The sequence below is a fragment of the Nicotiana tabacum genome, chromosome 8 (genome assembly GCF_000715075.1).
Source record: "Nicotiana tabacum cultivar K326 chromosome 8, ASM71507v2, whole genome shotgun sequence".
In the NCBI taxonomy this organism is placed as follows: Eukaryota; Viridiplantae; Streptophyta; class Magnoliopsida; order Solanales; family Solanaceae; genus Nicotiana; species Nicotiana tabacum.
The window spans coordinates 40,690,542-40,715,042 of NC_134087.1; the positions used below are offsets into that span (position 1 = coordinate 40,690,542).

General features: G+C 34.6%; 2 protein-coding genes across 2 annotated transcripts; both read left to right on the forward strand.

Annotated features, from left to right (window-relative positions):
- The first annotated feature begins 3,076 nt into the window (after window positions 1–3,076).
- On the forward strand, window positions 3,077–12,860 carry LOC107828814 (putative 1-phosphatidylinositol-3-phosphate 5-kinase FAB1D). The gene is made up of 13 exons (XM_016656194.2): window positions 3,077–3,264; window positions 4,605–4,727; window positions 4,922–4,955; window positions 5,086–5,655; window positions 6,180–6,324; window positions 6,412–6,756; window positions 7,327–8,145; window positions 8,445–8,782; window positions 9,028–9,154; window positions 9,340–9,495; window positions 9,951–11,549; window positions 11,640–11,903; window positions 12,100–12,860. The coding sequence occupies exons 2-13, from the start codon at window positions 4,676–4,678 to the stop codon at window positions 12,523–12,525; spliced, it is 4,875 nt and encodes a 1,624-aa protein (XP_016511680.1). The 5' UTR covers window positions 3,077–3,264; window positions 4,605–4,675; the 3' UTR covers window positions 12,526–12,860.
- Window positions 12,861–15,576: 2,716 nt separating this feature from the next.
- Window positions 15,577–19,657, forward strand: LOC107828813 (GDSL esterase/lipase At1g29670-like). The gene is made up of 4 exons (XM_016656193.2): window positions 15,577–16,032; window positions 17,647–17,880; window positions 18,524–18,776; window positions 19,282–19,657. The coding sequence occupies exons 1-4, from the start codon at window positions 15,616–15,618 to the stop codon at window positions 19,497–19,499; spliced, it is 1,122 nt and encodes a 373-aa protein (XP_016511679.2). The 5' UTR covers window positions 15,577–15,615; the 3' UTR covers window positions 19,500–19,657.
- Window positions 19,658–24,501: the final 4,844 nt, after the last annotated feature.

Genomic DNA, 24,501 nt, shown 5'->3' on the forward strand with positions numbered 1-24,501 from the left:
TTTAACCAAATAGACAACTATAGTTGGAATTAAGTTGTGGATAAAGTAAAGGACAAAGATTAATTAGGTGTGTTTTAGCGATCAACGGAATATGTTAGAGGATTATGAGGTCTTTAAGTTTAAATTTCAGTGAAGGTTAAGATATCAACCGAGGGACAAAATTACTTTCTTCGTCTAATATATCGTGTTTTTCTTTTGTATGTCCCTTAAGAAATATTAGTTAGGAAAGAGAATGGACTGTTTTACCCTTATTCATGTCTTAAGATATAATCTTTCTTCATTGAATATTTATTCTATTTATGTATTATCTCAATCTTCAAGAACAATTATTACTAAGGGTAAAAAAAATAAAATAATCAATTTTGTCTTAAACTTTTAAAATGATAAATAATTTTAAATAACTTTTGGTAACCACGACTGTTAATATGAGACGGAGGGAGTATTGTATAATGAAAAACTAACTGGAACAACATAATTATTAACCTAAAATAAAAGGTAAATAAAAAATAAAGGGGGGAAATAACTTAGAACTTGAGTCGCTTTGTGGCTAGTCCGAGGACAGGCTGTCCGTGAACCGATACGACAATGATTTAGCTGAACAACCCCCCACCGTCACTTGCCTTTTCATTTACCCATTTAAAAACAAAAAATTAAAAAAAAAACATATCTTGTTGCCATTTTAATTAAGAATACTTATATTACATTTCAATCTAACTTTCTTAGGCCCCGTTTATCTATAATTTTTTTTTAAAAAAATTTAAAAAATATATCTGTCCATGAAATTTTGCCAGTTTTTGAAGTTGTAATATTTTTTCAAGTGAAATGCATGTCCAAATATAATTTCAAATTCCAAATATAATTTTTCAGCTTAACTCCAAATACTATTTTTTTTTTCAAAAATATTTTTGTCCAAACGCCTAGTTAATTAATAAAATCAACTCACAAACAATAAATATACGACATAACATAAAAGAAACAATATATTAGTGATAAGTATTTTTCCTGAAAAACATTGGTAAAGATTGATTTTTTTCTTCAATTTCATCATTAAAAATTAAGTTAATAAACTCTTAAAATCTTGTAATTTTTATCCAATGAAAATATAAAAAGTAACGTACATATTAATATTAGTTTGTTCAATTCATTTTCATTCCACCAAAATTCAATTTAATTTGCCCATTTGTCACTACTATAGATACGACGTATTTTTTGAAACACTTCAGCACCTAATTTGATTATTTAAGAAAATGTTTGATGCTTATCTCAATTAAGTGTAGTTTTTAACCAAAAAATATTTGTGTAGTTGGCACCTAAATAACACGTCTTTTGTCAATTGGCTGAATTTTTTATTTTTTTTTTTGGTTTAAAGGATAGATATAATTGGCTGAAATTTGTTTGTGTTGTTGTTGCATGAGCTGTATATTTCTGCACTATGGTCCATTTAATAAAGAGGGTACTTCAATTTGTCTTTATGATATGTTCAATCAAAATTAATTTTGAGACTTATGTTTTAAGTTTTGCTCTTTCATTTTTCTTAGATAATTTTTTTATTTATATTTTTCTATTTCTACTATTTGATAAACACCATACTTAACAAATACAATCCACTAATCTTAATTAGATGCTAAAAAACAAATTATATGAGTATATATCTTGCTTAGCTCGAATCTCAACTCTAATTAGTTCGTGGATAACTATGACAACTGCTAAAGTAGTTAAATATTGAATGCATTATATATGAATCCTATTTTTTTCCGGTCAAATATGAATCCGATTATATCTCAAATATTCTTTAAAGTTGTTAAATATTGAATGCATTTAGATATGAATTCGATTTATTTATCAAATATATCCATATTGAACACAATAGAGATCATCTATTGATATTTATTATTATTTTTATTATACAGTCAAATTAAAACAACTGGATCAATTTATTATTTGATGTAAATTTCTTTAGTTTTTAAAAAATAAAATATAGTGATAGTATTTTTACAAATCGGATATTTATTTTCTAAATGAACATTTATATGAGAAATAATCCTAATCAAAACTTGAGCTTGACCTTCAAAAATCTTTACTTTTTCAAAAATTTCGGAATAAGTATGGAGTGATCATTGGAAAAAAATTACCCAGTGTAGTGTACACACCCAAAAAAATAATCTAAACTTAATAGTTACAAACTAATACAATGTGTATATGTAAAAAATATGTTTTCCATTCATTTATTGATATAAACAATGAATGCAAGTAATTCCACCTAAAATTTTAAGGGTAAAAAATTATTTTTATAATAATTACCATATGGTAAAAATTAATGGTTGAAACATAATGATTTACTCTATAATAACAATTCATTAAAATTTAAAACATATATATTGTCTCCATTAGTGGGACAACAAAGCCGTCTACGAAAGACTATCCCGTGTTTCTTGGAATTCCTCTTTCACCTTTTCCTTTTCATTATATTATCCACATTCTAAATATTAAAAAGGGAATAAAGAAAGAGAAAAATATCTGGCATTAAGCCTAAAATTTTAAGGGCAAAAAATTATTTTTAACCTGCGATCAAAATTATTTATATTTGATAGTCATAAATATATTTGTATATCTTTTTTTATTATATATATATATAAATTCTAGAGCGATTATATAGGGTTATTTTTCAAATTTAAAATTTAGTAAGTTATAGTAACAATGTAGGGAAAATATGCCAATAATTTGCAAAATCTCCAACAACCAATCAAATCCAAATGTATATCCATATGTAGCAAGTTAAAAACCAATGTGAACAAGTAAATATCATTTCCACTATTTTAAAAAATACAGTTGTATATACAATGTATTATGTATGCAGTATGTATATACATTTTGTCTCTTCATTTTCGAAATCAAATTTCGGGTACAAGTAATTTCTGACTTTTTCTTTTAATTATTATTTCTATATCCAAACTGAATTTTTCTTGGCCTTATATATAATAGTGTTGCAATTCAAGAAAGCATGAAATTTAGCAGCAAACCACTTAGTGGGACCTACTTACGGGCAAAAAGTCTACTTCTTTCTCCAACTTATTTCATTCTTCTGTCTCCAATTCAACTCAATTCTCTCTCTTCCTCTTTTTTTTTTTTTACTCTCTTCTAAATTCAAGATTTTCAGTGTTTTGCTAACCCTTTGAAAAATAATTGGCGGGTTTGAAGTGTTTTTGAGGATTTGATATGCTCTGGATTTGATTTGGAGATCATCATATCTGGGTTGCTTTAACTGTAAGTCATAAAAAAAAGAATCTTTGTCACTTCATTTCTTATGCTATCTGCTTTGCTTTTTTAATTTCTAGGAAAAGTTTAATCTATTTAACTCATTTCTACTGATATTTATTTTTGCTGATTGTTTGTTAAATCAAAACGGAAAGTTCGTTTGTGAAATCAAGAGTTGAAATCTTCTTCGGTATGAGCTTAATTATACTGTTACACTGTTTAAATTGAGTGATTTTATGGATACATTTAATGTTTGTAACTTATTTATTAGTGGTATCTGTGTTGCCTGATTGTTCTTGGAGCCAAACAATGGCTAATTTCTTTGAGAAGTCATGATCTCGTAGTCATTTCTTGGAAAAAATTGCTGCCTTTTTTTTTTTTCCGCAGTTTGTTTGGGATTGAGGCATAGTTGATATTGTTGTTGCATCATAAGTTGTTGACTTGTTCAGCAATTTATTTCTGTTGTTGATGACTAGAACTGTCTTTCACTATTTTGGTCGCTGTAGCTAAAGAACTGATTCTCTTAATCAGTGACTTAAGAAGGAGAAGTATTACTTTCTAAGTTGAATAGTTTAAGCTGTTCAGAAATTTTTGAGGAGAGATAATCTTCTCTTGAAGGTCCAACTTTTTAACAATGTATTGATTTGACAATGAAAATTGAAAATTGGATACTTTTTAAACCGCTTCATGATCTTTTAGGATAATTCCGAATACTGATTCTGACGCATCATGGTTTCCGGTAATTATATACGAAAAAACTAATTACCTTGATAGATGATTGAGAAGAGGCACAAGTTGATACTTGTTGATTTGGATAGTTTGGAATCTTTCATCTGGATGATGAGTTGTTCAGTCGCTATATGTTCATTAAGTATGTTTGTCTGAGTGTTAGATAGGACGAGGGACCTTTGGGAAACTCATCCTTGATTGTAGAATGGGTTGATAGGATGACTTACCCTTTTTTCCTTTATCCCAAATATGCAACTAATCAATCTAAGGGGATATGACGGTCGTGCTCGTCTTGGACTTGGCCGTGCCTTTTGGGTCAGCCAGGCTCATGCGATGCCAGACGTCAATAACGAATGTCTTTAGCTGACGGTCTATCGGAAACAACCTCTCTGCCCTCCTAGGGTAGGGATACGATCTACGTACGCACTACTCTCCCCAGACTCCGCTTAGGAAAATTTACTGGGTTTGTTGTTGTTATTGTTAGTCAATCTAAGGGGATGCTTCAATTTATATCTACAAGATGAAAGCCTCATGGGTTAAGAACAGAGTATATTTCTTTATACTTATCAAAAGAAATATGATCTTTCTCATTTGAAAGAAATATCACTGCAAATCTGCAGGTTGAAATATTCCTGGGATCAGATGTAATACGTGTTAATCCTCTGGTGCTCTGACAAGATCAAGTTGAAGCATGAGGAAACTAGAAAATGAGAATTCTGTGCAATTTGACGGTGGAAATTCTGGTACGTTATCCCAATTTTGTGGCAAAATATAAGATAATACAACTTGTTTGATAAGTCTGGCTGCTTCATTGTGTAGCAGTAACAGCTCTTTCTTTACAGTATGCCCTCCTTTTTTTTATCTCATAATTTGGACCGTCATTTTCATTTTCTTCATCATTGCCTCATGTTGGTCCCTTATTTCTCCTACCATTCAGGTGGCTTTTCAGGTGATGCAAGCTCAGATGGGAGGTTAGTTGTAATTTAGTTATGTTAATATCTGTTTATGTTGAGCTTAAGATACCTGTCTTTTTTTCTTGGGAAATGAAGAATTTTCTGACTCATGTTGTTGTGGTTTTAATTTTGGTTTTGATCTTTTCAGGGTTTATATTGATGAATGTAGCACAGACAGCAGTCAAGAGGAGTCCTGTTCCACCATGCGCACAAGAAGGGATGCAGAACTCATGAATGGTAGTTGTAAGGAATCCAAAAGTAGAAAAATTGAAGGGGATGATGATGACGAATCTGGAATCTCTTCTAGTTATGAACTGGATCAGTTCTGGGAGCCCCCAGAACCAGAATGTTGTGATGATGATATGGAAGACAGCGTGGCTAATTACGATGATGATGAATGTGGCGATGACCTGAACTGGGGCAAGCCAACTTCTTTAATAAGCCTCGGAGAAGAAGGTTCGTGGAGCTACAAATTTAAAGAGGAAAAGCAGAAGGCATTGGAAGAAGTGATGAATGGGAAGCTTAAGTCCCTTGTTAATGACCTTCTTAAATCTTTTGGTGTCGACTCATCAGCGTGTGACAATTGGGTTGATATAGTCACCTCATTGTCTTGGGAGGCTGCTTCATTTGTGAAGCCTGATTCTGCTGAAGGAAAGGCTATGGATCCTAATAGATATGTGAAGATAAAATGCATAAGAACTGGTTCTCCCAGCCAAAGGTATTACGGAACAACTATGTGTCTCACCTCTATTAATTTTTCCTAATTTCCTTTCTTCATTCAGTTTAGCTCTTGGACTGTCAAAATGGCGGGCTATGTGTTTCCCAGAGTTTGATATTTGTTCTCTATTTATGAAGTTGGGGGTAGCAGTTGCCACTGAATGATATTGATCCTACTCATTATTTGGTTTCCTCTGCCGTGCCTTCACTAATGTCTGTGATTGAATATCTGTTTAAATTTAGTTATTCATATCCCAAATATTTACCTTTTTGGGCTGTCCTAAAGTGGAGTCCCATCTTCTTAAATTTCTGAATGCGGTATCATTTCATAGGTTATATGGGACCATTTTTATTCTTTTAAAATCTCCAAGTTTCTCGGAAAGTAACATTACCTCTAATTTTGAACTTACCTTTTAAATACTATACAATTTGCATTCTTCTCTTTATCTGTATTTTTGTTATCTAAGACTAAATTTAAGACGAAAGGGGGACACAGACTTACGTTGTAACTTGTCATGTTTATAGTCAATTTATCAGAGGCCTGGTCTTCAAAAAGCATGCTGCTCATAAGCATATGCCAACTAAGTTTGAAAAAGCTAGGTTGCTGTTGATTGAGGGTGCGGTAGGTCTCTCTTCAAGTGAGTTGTCATCATTTCATGCAATGAAAGAGGTAAACAAGAAACTCCCTTGTGAGATAAAAAAAAGAGAATTTATTCTAGTCTTTGATCATGTGTTCTTTATCAATTAATAATGACAGGAGAAAGACAATGTGGTGAAGTCTATCATTGAAATCCTAGAGAGGTACCAGCCAAATGTGATATTAGTCGAGGAAACTGTTTCTCGTGACATACAAGAGTCTATCCTTAAGAAAGGATGGACACTAGTCTTTGATATGAAAAAACATCGCCTGGAGAGAGTTGCTCTTTGCACTGTTTCACCAACATTATCTTCTGAAATCTCGGCTGGCCACAAGCTCAGACAGTGTGATTCCTTTCATTTTCAAAGGTTTGTAGAGGAACATGATACTTCTGCCGATGGTGGAAAAAGGCCTAGCAAAACACTGATGTTTATTGAGGGCTGTCCTACTCATCTGGGATGCACGGTGAGTCACGTTCTCTATGTTTGTTTTAGCGACACAGAATATCATAATAGGGATTATTGATAGTTGGGACATGAGTTCCATTGTTGTTTCATTGCTCAAGAGATAACAAAAATATGAGAAGAGTCAGTTTTGTATCCCTTTGGCCCGGGCATTTACATCGATATGGGTTTTTGTCTTTTGTGACTGCAACTGTATTAAATGGATGAAATACCACAATCTTATGAATCTTTGTGAAAAGAACTTACATAGGTCATGCAGTTTATTGACTTACCTCATATACCAACAAATGGTCAAGCTACTATTGCTTTTGGAACTTCAGCTGCCTACTTACTCTAAATATGAGGAAAGGAACTAAGGTGTTTATCTGAAAATGGTCTTTTTCTGGTTCATCGCTCCATTTTTCTTTGGTATTATCTTGATATTCACTGATTCATATCTTTGCCTTCCGAACTTGTATCATCTTTCTTTGTGGTAAGTTATAGAGGATTGATACCTGGTGATTCTTTCTTCCCTTGTCTACTATGTCTTGAACAGTTACGTCTATACCTCTGACCATGACTTTTTGGGCAGATTTTGTTAATGGGAGCTAACAGTGATGAACTGAAGAAGATTAAATGTGTGGTACGCCTGGCAGTGATCATGGCATATAATTTAATCCTCGAGACTTCTTTCCTTCTTGATCAAAAAGCAATGTTCTCCACTATTCCTCTTAGCCAGGAGGTGAATTCAATAGTTACTGATGAAACCACATCTGTTAGTGCTGAACAAGAAATTCTTTCTACTGTTGCTGAGACAAATTCTTCCTGTTCAATTGATGTCCCACTATCCAATGGTTTCCATCAAGAAGTAAGTCATAACGGAGAAGCGCAAGGCGATCCTCTGTCATTTGAGCCATATGACCCAGTTGTTCTTTCTAGTTTGTCATCTCTCTCAGCCTCTCTGAATAAGGTTATGGGGGACAAGTTTCCTCTCTTCTCCACCTCTGGTCAATCCATGCCCTCATGTTTCAGTGATAATGGAGCCAACAAAGATGATCAGGAACAAGCTGATATTCAAGTTCCTTACGCTACTGAGGTGGTTAATCAAAGTGATACCGATCAGAAAGCTACTAGCTCTGACGAAGAGATGGCATCTGAAAAAGAGCAGTTGCATACTCCAATAATGAGCCAGGGAGAGTCTTCGGTATCTGGTAAAGAGCGTGAAGACCAAGGGCATTTGGGGAATGGAGTTACATCATCAACGGATACTGATAGTATTTTGGTTCTGATATCAAGCCGGAATGCTTCAAGAGGGACTATGTGTGCCCATAGTCATTTTTCTCGCATAAAGTTCTATCAAAATTTTGATATTCCCCTTGGAAAATTTTTGCAGCATAATTTGCTAAGTCAGGTGCATAGAACTCAACACTCTCCACTTGAACCCTTCTTGTTCTGTCACTGTAGTTTTCAGTTTGACCTAACAATTTTCTTTGGAAAGATTGGCGTCATTTTGCTGAGTACATCATCAAAAGATGCTTAATGATCTGTTTGAAATAAAATCATGGTGTTATGCCTTTCTGAGAACAATGTCATTGGTTATTCGGACCAATTTTTTCAGATTGAGCTTGGAGTTCTTCATTATCAATTGATACTTTTCTCTAGACTGCAGCATTTGTTTTAAATTGTTAACGGAAGATCTCTGTTGTACAGAAACTCCCATGTACGAACTGTGATGGATCCCCTGAAGATCACATTTTCTATTATGCACATTACAATAAGCTACTTGCAATTCAAGTTCGTTCTCTTCCAACGGACAAGGGGCTTCCAGGTGAAAGTGAAGGGAAGATTTGGATGTGGAGTCGTTGTGGTAGATGCAAGTTTCAAACTGGTATCTCAAAATCAACGAAAAGAGTTTTAGTATCCACTGGTTCGCGTGGTTTTTCATTTGGAAAATTCTTGGAGCTCAGCTTCTCAAATACCTCTTTGTTTAATAGACTGTCGTCTGGCTGTGGTCATTCTTTGCACAGGGATTTCCTCTATTTCTTTGGGTATGGTCACTTTTGGCTTTAATTATTCTTGAAGTGTCTATTATTTTCATACATGCGGATCTAACAGCAATTCCTACTGATAGTTTTTTTTTGCTATCTCTATGAAAAATTCCATTTGACATTACTCGAGATTTAAGTCGAATCGTATGCGATGACTGGCTATATAGGGATTTTGTTTTTGGTGCTTTTGTCATATTTTATCTTTCCTGTTTGAAGATATTCATGTCACTTTTCTGCATGTGCAGATTAGGGCGTATGGTTGCTATGTTTAAGTACTCAACCATTACTACCTATTCCGTGTCTCTTCCTCCAGAGAAGCTGGAGTTTAGCAGTTCTGTCAATGGAGAGTTTCTTAAGAAGGAACTTGAAGATGTATGTTTTCTATGAGTCTTACTGCTTTTTACACAATACAACAACAACATACCCAGTGTAGTCCCACAAGTGGGGTCTGGCTGCTTTTTACACAATAAGACTTTTAAATACTTGGCTGAATATGGAAGTTATATGACCTATTGCAAGTTTCTATTGACTTCAGATTTTCTTTCTTCCTCAACTAGGTGTACGAGAAAGGGACCACGATGTTTCTTGATGTAGAAAAAGCTCTGAAGGCAATAGAGCCTCGTTTTGTTGGAGTGGTTCTAAATCTTCAGGGATCAATGAGGAAATTTTCTGAAATTGAGAAAATGTTGAAGGAAGAGAGAACTCAATTTGAGGTTAGCACCTTTATGCTGCCATTTTCATAATACTTGTTCCTATAGCAATTTTATTTGATCAACGTTGATGTAATAGAATGTCATTCTGATTCTAAGTTCCCCTTCCAATTTTTCATGTTAGATGATACGTTTGTTCCACGGTATAACTTGGTACATACAGCCTTAAGGCCTATGTGAGCAAATGATTTTGATAACCTTGGCTAGAATAATGTTAACAGATGTCAAATACATACAAGTACATGCAATAAGAGTTGTTCGCTTTCTAATTTTCTGGTTGATGAGAACCAGCATTCAGGTTTTTGTCAATAATTTTTAAGTGCATGTTTGACACTGCAGCTATTTCAAAACCTACTGCCTTTCTTCAATGAACTCATCTACAGTTCATTTGACTAGATATTTATTAAAGCATATCTAAATCTCATTTTGCTTCTACTGATCTATGGATTCAATGTCAGATTGATATTCAAAATGCTGCTATGGATGAAAATCAGGGCGTCGTCGTATTTAAACTTCTAACGTTGAATAGAATACGGCTGGAGCTTTTGCTCGAGTCCTGTGTGTGGGATCGCCGTCTTCATTCATTGCTATCATCTGATTGTACAGCAGCTGACCCCAAATCTGTTGACCAGAAGGTTGATACACTGCCAAGTATCAATACTATCAACGAATGGGAGCAACAAGAGAAAGGCAGTGTTAAAGGAGACAGTAACGGCGCGAAAATATATCCGGAAAGAGATGACAGAGCATTGGAAGATGTTGCTGATCTGAAAAGCAAGCTAGTTGAAGGCTCTTGTGCAGAGAATAACAATAGGATCAAAACTACTGGAGGAAGTTGTGGTGATGTTTCGGATGCTGACCATCATCTGAAGTTGAATGTTGAATCATCTGCAGAAGCAAATGGTTTTCCCATTAAAAAAATCTGTGTTGATACGCATGATTATAAACAAGATGAAACATCAACTTTATCTGCTTTCAGTGATGGTGCTGAGTCGACAACTGCAGCTAAAGTAAATGGGAATGAAGTATCCCTTCAGGATGTGACAGTGAACTCTGATCTCTCTGATCACTGCCTTTTTGGTAATGAAAGTAACTTACAGCTCAATCTTCCTTCATCCATTCAATTGGAGACGGACAAACGAATCATCGTTGATGCTGATGCTGGAGGTGCCCATGATTTTATCCATTCCCAGAGTAGATCCCTGTCCTCAATATTTTCCAACACAGAGAATGATGAAGGGTGGTGGACTCCATTCTCTGAAATTTGGCGCCAATACCTGGAGGATCTCCAGAGAGGTCACCTGCCGAAATTAGGTTCTATCACAAACCATGATGTAGAATCTACCACTTATAAACTTATTACGAATGAGGGTGCAAAGCTGCACATTCCCCTTGGAAGTGATAAGTTCATTGTGTCTGATTACGAAGATGAATTTTCCAGCATAATTGCTTGTGCTTTGGCCTTGCTGAAGGATTTGCCCATTGAAAGTGAAGATCTTGGAGGCGATGGCAGAAAAGATAGAGGAACTGATGCTAAGGCGTATGAGAGTTCACAAGGCGTAATGCGGATATTCTCTGTAGCTTCTCCACATTTGTCTTCAACTGGTTCATTGGATCTAACACGGTTTCACTCTTCAAACATTTCAGAGGAAACACGCACAACAAGTTTAGATGGGGGTTTAGATTTGTTAAATTCATCGGTTTCTTTCACGGTTCACCCGGAAGTCTCCATGGGTTTGGGTAAATTAACTGGAAAGTACAAATACTCAGTCCTCTGTCTCTATGCCAGCCAATTTCGTCGTTTACGAGATCGATGGTGTACTTCAGAAGTTGATTATATTGCTTCCTTAAGTAGGTGTAGGAGCTGGGATGCAAAAGGTGGGAAAAGTAAATCTTTGTTTGCCAAAACAGTTGACGATCGGTTTATCATCAAGGAAATTAAAAGAGCAGAATTTGACTCATTCTTGAAGTTTGCTACTCAATATTTTGAGTACATGGATCAGTGCCATGAGAAGAGGAATCAAACCTGCCTTGCAAAAATTCTTGGCATTTATCAGGTTAATTAATCGGTTGTAGTCACTTCACTTTTCCGACTGTTAGCACAGTAGACACTTCCTTCTTTGACACTCTTTATTTATGTTTTGCAGGTCAATGTAAGGCCAAGAGGTGGCAAAGAGACAAGGCACGATCTCATGGTGATGGAGAACCTTTCATTTAATAGAAGTACTACTCGGCAATATGATCTGAAAGGCGCTTTGCATGCTCGATTTAGTTCAGCTGGAAATGGTGCAGGGGACGTTCTTCTGGACCAAAACTTTGTTAACGACATGAATGTTTCTCCTTTATATGTTGGTACGAGATCAAAGAGGGATTTACAACGGGCTGTATGGAATGACTGTACTTTCCTCAGGGTAAGTTGGAGGTCAAACTGCTAACCTATTAATATCCACAAAACTTAAAGCATCCAAAGAAAAGTCACTTCTGCTTCTTATAATCATGCAATCTCCGAAGTTAATCGATTAGCATCTAAACTCCTCTTATTATAATCATGCAACCCCTGAAGTTAATAGATTACCCTCTAAACAGCTACTATTTGTTGATTTGCAGTCAATCAATGTGATGGACTACTCTCTACTTGTGGGAGTGGATAGTCAACGCTGTGAACTTGTTTGTGGCATCATCGACTATCTCAGGCAATATACATGGGACAAGCAGCTTGAGAATTGGGTCAAATCTTCGCTCGTGGTTCCCAAGAATCAGCTTCCTACTATCGTCTCGCCAAAAGAGTACTATAAGAGATTTAGGAAGTTCATCGACACACATTTCTTAAGTGTTCCAGACCATTGGTGCTCCCAAAAATCTTCAAATCCTTGTAAACCTTATGGCACAATAAGTGGTATTGCTTCACCACAGGCGGAGTCTGATGGTGATTCTGATCAACCTAAATCGACTGGAGAAGGCGAACATGAAGAACATGCATCATCTGATGCTAATTCTACTGCCCAAGAGAAACAAAATGGTTTTACCACCTGACTTCTCTTCCTTTTTAAGTGGTTCCAATCATTAATTTCTGTACATAGTTGTTTGTCGCCTGAGCCCCTAGATATATATCCCCCTCTTATTTCTGCGATTATTTTTAGCAAATTCATGAGGATGGTTTTATTCTTTAGGTTCTTTCTAGTTTGCAGTATATACCAAAGTTTTTGTCATGTCTATGACTCATTATATAAAGCCCTTTAGTAGCTCGAGTATTATTAGCAATCAAAGGGAAAAAAGATAGCAGCTGAAGCTGCTTTATGGTTTATATTTTTTGGCTGTAAGACAATATTCCTATTAATCCATTGTCGAGTTCATGGTTTTGAGTTTTCTTTTTGGTGTATGTGACTGTTATATTTGGCATGGTGGAATCAGCAAAGATCAAACAACCAATACGAGAGAATCAACAGAAGAATGTAATAAATGAAGCAAAAAAGGAGAGGATAAAATAAATCAATGGCTAGAGAGAATATACCTGTTTTGTTACTGTAGCTCTCATTAGAATTGATGAGGCGAGTGTCATCTTTGTAAGAGTAATTCAGTGTGGTGCTATTGCTCAACTGGGCTTACCCTCGAGGGTGTCGTCGAATAGTTTGGATCCCTCTATCCTTTACTAGAGGTCTCGGGTTTTGAGTCTGGAAATGAAATTCTTTTGGCAGAAAGCGCTTTGTACAGCGAGAACTTGAATTATAGTTGACGAATTGTTAAAAAGAAAATTATGTAACAGATCTTTCGGATCAGATTAACTGTTATTTTTGGTCAGAAGATTTGTTTTGAAGTTGTTTTAGTCTACAAACGCATTTACAAAGTGAAAAGAAGAAGTCATATTTTCAATTTTCACGAGTCTCCCATTATTTTAGAGTCATTTCCAAGAACTCCGTGAATGGATGATATTAAAAAAAAAATCATTTTGTGAAGAGTTTTACAAACCATTATTTTTATATAAAACGTGTTTGTGTGTATATGTGTTATCAAATAACAACTTATTGCAAATTCGTTGGCTTTAAATTTGGTACCTAACGAAGATGCAAACATAAAAAATGTAGCATAATATTAAATGATTTTTGTAGTAAACTACTACTCCACTGTCATTTTCATTGTCTTGTATCTTCTCTTAAAAATGCCTCTTAATTACTTCTTATATCTGCAATAAATATGGGGCCTTTTTTTGGTAAATTTATATGCTGACATTAATGTCCTACCCAGACCCAAAAGGGACCCAAATATCAGAATATTAATATTACTCTGATAGTATTATTAGTTGCTATCGGAAGGCGACTAGTAAAAATAAGGGATTTTTTCCTCTAGGTATGATAGAGTAACATTTACTCGCTTTAACTAGTTTTTTGTATTATTAAAAAGTAGCTATTTTTTTACAAAATATATACAAATTAGGTCAAAACATACAATTTACAAATAACTTGCGTACAATTTCTTTTAATACCAATACGTAAAGAACTTGGCTTAATATGAAAAAGTTACTATATCTTTTAATACGAATTTGTAATTTGAAATATCTTATCAGTGCCACTTGTTCGGGATTGAAACGTAATAATTATGATAGTAATACCACTTTAAGAGACTACTAAAAAATATAATACAGCTCACTCATGCCGTGTGTTATTTTTATACAAACAAATACTATATACGTATTAAAATCTTATGTCTTATTTTTTATTTTAAATTGTCTAAAAATTGTATTAATTAATTTGTTACGAGTTGACGTTTTACCTTAGCGCATTTTTAATATATCTTTTTAATAATATTTTGAGGAGATGGCCATGAACGTTTCCAATACTCCTACTACCCCCTCTGATTTTCAATATCCTAATTTTGTTACAATAAATGCTATTGAACTGTTATACTTTTTTCCTAGAGAGGTGCAAGTTGACATATATTGGTCAATTGCGTACCACAAATTTATTATTGCCATTCTGTCACTAATATTTCCAATAATACTATAGTTTATTTCATCCAAGAGGTTTTCTCATTAAATTTTATTGAAAAAATTCAAACAAACTTTTGAGCAGCCAATCAAGTTCTAGTATTAATTTCAATAGACCCATGATAATCTAGAAATATCGCACTAAGTTCCATGTAACAAACAATTGCTCAACTGTTTATCCACCGTTCTAGAATAAGTCAATACTTTCTTTTTAAAATGACTATTATTGATGAGGAGGACGAGAAACCCATACTAGCTTTGTCAACGAATGACAAAGAAACCATTGAACTTGAATTTAAAAAATATAGGAAAAACTGGAAAATGATACTATATAGTTGCTCTTAAAATAATAGTCGAAAAAAGTAATTTTTTGTATATGTATATATATTTCTGCATGTTATATACAAACAAAAAAAAAATATAATTTTTATACACTTTTGCGACTATCGGATGTAAATAATTTTGGCCGCACGCTAAGTGATTTTTGCCCAAATTATGGACTGGAATGCTTGTTGTCTATTTACTAAAGAGGAGAATAGAGATTTTTTTGGACAAAACAAGCCTGATTAGCTCGCTGCCGTAACACAATTGACTGAAAATTATACCATATACAATTTTCAAAAAGGTAATACCTATCTTAAAATAATTTGATGTTTTTTCTGTCTTGTTCTAATAAATAATTTGTAACATGAGAGTCATCCTACACTTCTAAACGTTTTTAATAACATATTAGTATATGATAGTTGTATTTATTTCGTACCTATCCAAAGCAGAACTAGTCAAATTTTCTTGTTCATCCTATTTTTTAGCGGGTATTATCACTTTTAGCTCGCGCTAGAAACTATTATATTCCGTAGCCGAAAAAGTATATAAATTTTTTATAATTTTTGTATATAATATACAGAATATACATATATACAAAAAATATATATTTTTCGATTATTATTTTGAGAGCGACTATATAGTGTCATTTTCCTAATTACTGCAATGCACCTTCTTTTCATCAATTCTTTTTTTCTTTTCTTTGTTGACATTCAACAGCATTAAATAACTTCTATATAAGAAGACAAGGTACTCTACCTTAGACTCATTACAACAACACCAATTACACTTAGCAAAATAAAAAATAAAAAATTAGCAACATGGCTGTAGAGACAAAGACTCCATTTCTTCTTCTTCTTCTTATCTTAAGCTTGTTTTTCTTTGCTTTTCTTTCTCCATGCAGGGGTGAGTGCAAATTTACAGCAAATGAGTGTACTAAAGTTCAAGGAATGTTTGTATTTGGAAGCTCTTTAGTTGATAATGGGAATAACAATTTTCTTGTAAACTCATTGGCTAAGGCAAATTACTTGCCATATGGAGTTGATTTTCCTTTATTAGGGCCTTCTGGAAGATTCACAAATGGCAAAAATGTAATTGACATTATTGGAGAACATCTAAAGCTTCCTGTTTATATTCCAAATTTCAATGATCCTGAAACTAAAGGAAGTAAGATTGTTAATGGTGTCAACTTTGCTTCTGGAGGTTCTGGCATTCTTGATAATACTGGTGCTGTTGCTGTAAGTAGTTCAATTTTCTTTTAATTTCTTGTTTCTTGTTTTCAAGAAATAATTAGAGAAAGGTAATTATATATCACCCTTATACGATTTGCTCGCAAGGATTGAATGAGTTAGTTGGGTGAATGGTTTCCCACATAGGAGAGTTAAGATTGATTCCCCTCACCAACAGCCTCCGCAGTCAAAGCTTGTCGCGTCGAACTTGCCTAGTACGATTTATATCTTTTATGTAGTTTGCGACTTATTACATAGTGAGCTGGTTATCCAGTACACACACGAAGAATAAGGGCTACTACGGGTTTCCCTGAGAATTTTTCAAAAGAAAGAAAAAAAATCCTTAGACGATTCGAGATTATGACATATGGTAGAGCCAAGCTGGTTTCAACTTATAGTTAACACGCCTTCACCTTATTAATTGCATCTTTATTGCATAAACATCACATTAGTTCATCAAAATAATACTTCCTACGGTCTCAGATATGAATTGTTTTTGCAAATTCTTTTCAAAATATTTGATGGTTTAATTTAGAGACACAAAATTTGTTTTTCCTTATCAAATTTACCCTTAGTGTTCCAATAATTAGTGAAGTATTAATTAAATAAAATATATAAGAGTGAGATAACTGGTATAGTATTTAAACAAGTACTTATGATTAGAGATTATTAAAAGTCTTTTTAAAGGGGTGTACGAACACTTTAAAAGATAGATAATATTATTAATAGGAGATGGAGTAGTATATTAAGAGAAAAACAACAGTTGACGTGTAAAAAATAACATACCAAACATCATAGGCAAAGGGGTCATCCACACCCGAAAACTTCGACAAAAACTTTAGTATACTTAGATATTAGCGTAGGTCCCCGTACCAAATGAACAGTGATAAATTCATATTGAATATTATGGTGCCCATGACCGCCGAATCCTGGATCCACCCCTGCCAAACATACTATGTCCTAAACCTACTTCCATCATTAATAATCTATCTCAATTTGTTTTTTATATTCACCGATGCAGAATGGTTGACAAAAAGCAAGCAACTTGTTAAGAGTAAGGTTTGACTTTCTCTTTTGTTTCTATTAGTAGATAGGGTTTGGAACCCTACACATAGCAACTGAAACTGACACAATAAAAGAATTTTCATGAAATGTTAGAGCATAAATGTGATTATATTATAAAAAAAATTAAAGGGATATAGCCCCTGAATTTGAAACTTTCATCTGCTATATATGGTCCCTTAATCTGATACTGTGCCCTTTACTCTCTTTCTCCATTTCAGTTAGTAATATCCTGATATGTTACCAAAATCCTGACCTCTCACAATCACATTTTTTCTTAAATGTTACCAAATTCTTAGGCTACTATATAATTGGGCAAGAATGTGATTGCGAGAGGTTTGCCTCACCAAAAATGAATATTCCTTTTTGGCTTTAATGAGTTCATAAGAGAAGGCAACAAATGTTAGGAGTTTCAATGATTAAAAAGTTATTTTGAAATTATTTTATAGGTCGTAATAAAAGAATAATCTGACTCTTTAAATGATAGAACATAGAACTAATAGTATCATGTAAAATGAGACAAAACTAATAATATTTTTTTTTCTAAAATTAATTTTTCAGGGGGAGGTGATTAGTTTAAATAAACAAATAAGGAACTTTGAGAATGTGACATTGGCAGAGTTGGAGGAGCAGCTAGGTTGCAAAAGCAATGAATCACTGAAGGATTACTTGTTTGTGGTGGGAAGTGGAGGAAATGACTACTCACTCAACTACTTCCTGGGCTTAACCAACAACAATGTCAGTCTTCAAGATTTCACTGCAAATTTGACCACTACACTCTCTCACCAACTCAAGGTATGTATGCATTTAAAGTATGCTTTCATGCATATTTTTGTCATTTTTATCTCTTTCATGTTCAATGCTTGTTTGACTACCCCTGGGTAGCTTTTTTTTCAAATTATTATTTCTCACCCGATATTCCATGCACGCATTAGGGTTCCCACTAATCTGGACTAAAACTTGGTGGATCTTGAATTAAAATTATTGTGACTGGAGCCAATGAATAAGTAAAAAAGAGTACACCGGTGTGCAAAACATTCCATATTTATGCAAGGTCTGGGGAAGGGTCGCAACATTAAATATGTGATGTAAACAATCTACGCTAGTGCAAGTATTAGTGGCTGCTTTCACGACTCGAACCTGTGACCTATAGCAGAGGCGGATCTAGATTTGAACTCTATGGGTTCAACTTTTAAGTTTTTAAGCATTGAATCCACTATACTTTTAAAGTTATGAGTTCATATATACTATTTTTGCAATTTTAATGAATTTTTACATATAAATTTTTATTCCGCGTAGAAAGTTATGCGAACAATTAAACCTGTTCTTATCACACTACATACGACCCTAACCTATAGATCACATGAAAATAACTTTACCGTTGCTCCAAGGTACCTCTTCGTGACATTATAAGTATTATTTTCATATTTTTTTGCAGAGGTTGTATAATATGGGAGCTAGGAGATTTGTGCTCATGGCATTATATCCCAATGGGTGCAGCCCAATGGCTAGGGCTAGAAATCCCATGACCACTGGTTGCATAGAAAGTCTGAATAGAGCTGCACTTCTCTTCAATGCTAACTTGAGGAGTTTGGTTGATTCCATAAGGCTTCAAATGCCTGGTTCTACACTTGTCTTTGTCAATGCTTACAAGGTCATTATGGATATCTTACAAAATCCTACTCCTAAAGGTCAGCATTCATTTTCACTCCCTTTCTCTCTTTGTTTTCTAGATTACAACTTTTTAGCTTTAAAATGCCTATGAGCATAGAACACCCTACACACACACACAAAAAAAAAAAAAAAGTAAAAAGAAACAAACATTTAAATTTTTTTATGATACAGGTAGTTAATAGTATATATATATATTTTTTTTTTTGCATTTATACAAATAGTAGAGTCAAAACATTACCATTAAATATTCTACAAAATGAAAGACTTGTAAAGATTTGTAAGACATTTTGACCCCCACTTTCTATAAATTAAATTACATTTCAAATATAAATCAGAGAGGTAAGCATATTAAGTGATTTCTTTTAATTTGTCCAAACATTATTGGATAAAGTTACCCAATACTTGTATTAGTTGAAGATAACAGATATACCGTGGAACTAGTTGAAATATGCAAACTGACTTGGACACCATGATCATAAAAAAAAAAAATTGACATAATTTTTATTTAATTTTTATACGTAGGTTTTGGTGATACCAAGAACCCTTGTTGCGAAGTGGGTGGAACTGGAACTTTATGCAAAATGGGAGGAAATATTTGTTCAAAGAGGAATGCATATGTTTATTTTGATGGCTTGCATCCAACTGAAGCAGTAAACATTGTGCTTGCTAATAAGGCTTTTGCTTCCAATCTCAAAGCTGAAGTCTATCCTACAAATGTTAAACTGTTGTCTCAAGTTTAAGACATTGGCCTTTGTCATGTCTAATTTATTTTCTTTGGTAGAATTTACGTGGGTAGATAAGTATTATACTTGTACTATCTCAATTGCTTTAATATGTGATGTTTATCTTAGTTGAAGAAGCCAAGTCATAAAAAAGAAATCTTTCTCTTCACACCTCATATCAAGAGGAAGGGTTGCTTGTCAAGCTGACATATATATAATAATAAGAAATTACTTTCTATTTATATTATTATATAATTATAAGAAAAATGGAAAGATTTACTTTCTTTTAACCTGCTCCTTCTTCTTTGTCAACGCTACTCCAATTTTTTTTTTTATTTGAGTTCATAATCACTGGCCGGGGGTGGGGGTGTTCGCCAAAGAAAATGTAACACGATAGAAGAGTTCACTCCGCCGCGTAAGATCTTCAAATCAACCACGACTACCATCTGTGGTCCATTTTCGCTCTCTTCCCTGCCCGGAAACTAGCATTTGAGTTGTCTCCTTTCCTCTTTCAATTGAAACACTCGATGCAGATAGCTCCGCTGTTTTGAATTGTTACCCAAGAAAAAAATCATAGAGGAATTGAAATTACTAGACGTCTAGACAGACCTTTGAACTTTGAGTTAAGAGTATTTACCTCCAACAATTAATGTGTAAAAATGGAATTTAGAAAAAAGAGATTTAGAATAATAATCCTATTAACAAAGGAGAGTTGCTATATATGCTTTAATCTTTATTCTTTAGTCTTCCTTAATATAAAAATAATTAAAAATAAATAAATAAAATGACCTTATTCTCATTTGGTATAAAATAATTGGTATTTTTATTGTTTATACACACAAAAAAAAGTTAAGGTGTACATCCATATGGTAAATTTGAGGAAAAACCAATTAGGTGTATATCCATGGTAAGTTTGAGGACAAACCAAATAATGAAATTATGGCCAATTGGAAGATAATAGAATTAAATTTAATCTATTATGTAAATAGAAAGATCAGTCATGGTTTAATTTCCAAAAGAAGGTATAAGGAATATGTTTGACCCCCCCTCCCCCCCTAAATATCTAGCTAAACATTGTAACGATCCGATTGGTCGTTTTGAACACATTCGCCCGATTCGGTAGTTTGAGGTCTCGAGCAGCTTCATAATATGTGTATAGACTTCTGTGCGTGGTTGAATTCAGTTAACGAATGATTCAGAATCAAATTGGAAGAAGGAAACTAGTTTTGGAAGTTTAAATGGTGAGAATTTGACCGGAATTGGACTTTTGAGTAAACGGCCCCGAAATGGGTCGTGGGTGATCTCAACAACTTCGTATGGTGATTTTGGACTTAAGCGTGTGTCCGGATTCGAATTTGGAGGTCCGTAGGGTAATTTGAGGTGTTTCGGCGAAAGTTGGAAAAGTTGAAGTTTGAAAAATGGAGAGGTTTGACTCATAGTTGACTTTTGTGATAACGGGGTTGGAATGCGATTTCGAGAGTTGGAACAGCTCCGTTAGGTCATCTTGTATTTGTCTGCAAAATTTGGCATCATTCGGGTTGATTTGATAGGTTTCGGCACGAGTTTTGGAAGTTGGAAGGTTTGAAAGTTTCTAAGTTCGATTCTTGGTGTGATTCGTTGTTTCGACGTTGTTTGATGTGATTTGAGACCTCGAGCGAGTCCGTGTTACGTTATATGACTTGTTTGTGTGTTTGGACGGGATTCCGGGGGCCTCGGCTCCGGGTGGGCTACGAGTCTTTTTGCTTCTATTTTGAACTGCTGATATCTGTCAGCTGGTTTCCTCTTCGCGTTCGTGTCTGCTCCTCCACGTTCGCAGTTAACCTCTCGCGTTCGCGAAGGTTTGCCTTTCCCCTTCTTCGTGTTCGCATCCAATCCCTCGTGTTCGCATAGTAGAATTAGGAACTGGGGGGGGGGGTTGGTGGCTATTTCTTCTTCGCATTCGCGTCACATCCTCCACGTTCGCATAAGCCTCTGTTCTTTACTCTCCGCGTTCACGTCTCTTAGCTCGCGTTCGCGATGGCTTTTCTTGGCAGCTTCAGTTCCCCTTCTTCGCGAATGCGATTGTCCTTCCGCATTCGCGATGCACAAAATTTGGGCAGACAGAATATAATTTCCAAATCGAGGGTTACACCATTTTCACCATTAATTGACTTGTGGAGCTCGATTTTGAGCGATTCTTTGAGGGGTTTTCACACAAATCGATTAGGTAAGTATTCTTCACCTAGAATCAAACATATTCTATGATTTTATCTTCATTTTCATCATTTAATTTGTGTTTTGGGTTGGAAGAAATGTTGGTTTTTGAAGGAAATTCCTAAAATGAAAAATCACGATTTGAGGGGCCAAATAGTATCGGAATTTAATAAATTTTGTATGGTTGAACTCATATTGGAATGGGTATTTGGTTTTTGTAAAATTTGTCGGATTCCAAGGTGTAGGCCCGGGGGTCGACTTTTGGACCGATTTTTGGTTTTTGTTAAAGATTGAGACTTTATGATCCAGAATAGTTTCTTATGTGTTTTATTTGCGCTTTGAAGTTAATTTGGTTAGATTTGAGTCGTCCGGAGCTCTTTTCACCCGAGGAGTGCATTTTAGAGTATCAATTTGTCGTCTTTGAGGTAAGTATCTTGCCTAACCTTGTGTGGGGGACTTCCCCTTAGGATTTGAGTCTTCTATGCTAATTGTATTCCGTGCATGCGAGGTGACGAGTGTGTGCTCGGACTTATTTGTGGGAAATTTGCTCTAGGGTTCCTAGGTCTTTATGTTCATTATGTGGAAAGTATCCTGTTATGATTGGATTTAATAATTGCTTAAATTGCCTCTATATGCTTCACATGATGTTGTTAGCTTTTCTCTAATTCTTACGTGTTACATTAACCCTTAATTGCCTTAATTGAAGTGATTGCCTTCCTTATGGTTTTGATACTTCTTGATTGTGAGTTCCTCTACGACTTCGTGCAAATATGTTTCATGTCCAAGTGTTGCGGTTACCAGTGTAGTTATCACGTGCTTATTATGTCTTGTTAAGGTTATCGTGCTTCTAGATTTTTCCGTGATCCTTATTATGTACTTGTTGATTCCCTTGCCGGGATGTTATTGTTTCTATTGTTGATTCCCTTGTCGGGATGTTATTGTTTCTATGGTTGACTCCCTTGCCAGGATGTTACTGTTTCTACTGTTTGGGTGAAGAAAGAGTGATAAAGCATGAAGGGTGATGCTATGAACATTTATATTTATATGATTCATATGGTGAGGAAAGAGAGATAAAGCACGAAGGGTGCTGCCGTGTACATTTATATTATTCATATGGTGAGGAAAGAGAGATAAAGCACGAAGGTGATGTCGTGCACATTTATATTATTCATATGGTGAGGAAGAGTGATTAAGCACGAAGGGTGATGCCGTGCACATTTACATTTATATTGATGCATATGGTGAGGAAGAGAGATAAAGCACGAAGGGTAATACCGTGCGCATTTCTATTATTGATTGCATGGTGAGGATTGAGAGTTAAAGCACGAAGGGTGATGCCGTGCACTTTCTGCTGCTGTGTCTATTTGTTGTTATCAATTCAAGTATTTTTAACTGTTTAAATTCCTTTATTACTGTGATCCTTTATGTTGGAACCTACAGTGTTTTCAATACCTCGCCGTATTTATATATGTATACATTCCAATACTTTAAATTTCAATAATTGTTACACCTTTAATTCAATTAGTTTCTCAATTACATCCCCTTAAACCGTCCGAGGTTGTATTTTACTTAAAAAAGAATTTCTACTAAGTTAATTTCTTAAATCCCATGTTAAAAGGTAATAATTCATTCGGTGTTGCATTTTAATTAAAAGGGCATTTTCTTTTTACTCAAATGATTTCTATAAACAACTTAATCTTTTCTCGCTGATTTTCCTAACTGATTTAGAAAATTGAAATTTACCTTATGTTATGTAAATGAGACTTCTTGAACATCTTGATTGTATTTGTACGGACACTATGTATTGTGTAATATGTGGATTTTTGTTGTGAAAAGTGAGATGGAAAATATGTGGGCACAAGGTGCCATGTGTGCTGAAGGTTCGGAAGTTGAGGTTATGATACAAGAAACCAAGGAATTAGATGGTCGGGATTGTGTATAGACATGATGTGATAGATTGAGTTGACATTGCCTTCTTTATTTGAATACATTTTTACTTGTCTGTGTCCCTGTTATGTCTATATTGATTTACTTGGTTATCTGATTTACTTGGTTAACATTCGTTACTATCCGTGCTCTCCCTTTATTTCCTTACTGTTTGTATTTTGATTTCTCTTTGCTATTGATATTACCTTGTTACCCTTATCCTGACATTTTATTATCATATCCTATACATTTCATTTGACTAGTATGTGTCTTGACTATTCCTCGCCACTATCCCACCGAGGTTAGTCTTGATACTTACTGGGTACCACCGTGGTGTGCTTATACTACACTTATGTACATTTTTATGTACAGATCTAGGTATTCAATCAGTAGTAGCTGTGCGGGTCGACGTAGTGGAGACTCAAGGTAAACCTTCTACTGCGTTCGCAGGCCTTGGAGTCACCTTCATTTGTATTTATTTTTCATTTGTTCCTTTGTTTCGGGACAACGAAGTATTTATATTGTATAACTACTCTTAGAAAAGCTTATGACTTGTACCATCGGTTTTGAGAGTTGTAAATTTTCAGAGTTAATTAACTTAAAGTTAGTAAATGTCAAGGTTATTTCAGTTAATGTTAGGCTTACCTAGTTTAGAGACTAGGTGCCATCACGACTCATTCGGAGGGATTTTGAGTCGTGACAAATTTGTATCAGAGCTCTAGGTTCATAGGTGCTACGAGTCATAAGCATCTTTAGTAGAGTCTTGCGGATCGGTACGGAAACGTCTGTACTTATCTTCGAGAGGCTACAAAACTATTAGGAAATTCCACTTCTTTCATTCCTTATCGTGCGATATTGATTCAGCTCGAAGTGTATAACTCATGTTCCTTTACATCCACTC

Coding starts and splice junctions, on each gene's coding strand:
- LOC107828814 (XM_016656194.2), top strand. CDS start 4,676: ATGAGGAAACTAGAAAATGAGAATTCTGTGCAATTTGACGGTGGAAAT. Junction 4,728..4,921: donor ATTTGACGGTGGAAATTCTG/GTACGTTATCCC, acceptor CCTACCATTCAG/GTGGCTTTTCAGGTGATGCA. Junction 11,550..11,639: donor AAATTCTTGGCATTTATCAG/GTTAATTAATCG, acceptor TATGTTTTGCAG/GTCAATGTAAGGCCAAGAGG.
- LOC107828813 (XM_016656193.2), top strand. CDS start 15,616: ATGGCTGTAGAGACAAAGACTCCATTTCTTCTTCTTCTTCTTATCTTA. Junction 16,033..17,646: donor ATAATACTGGTGCTGTTGCT/GTAAGTAGTTCA, acceptor TTAATTTTTCAG/GGGGAGGTGATTAGTTTAAA. Junction 18,777..19,281: donor ACAAAATCCTACTCCTAAAG/GTCAGCATTCAT, acceptor TTTTATACGTAG/GTTTTGGTGATACCAAGAAC.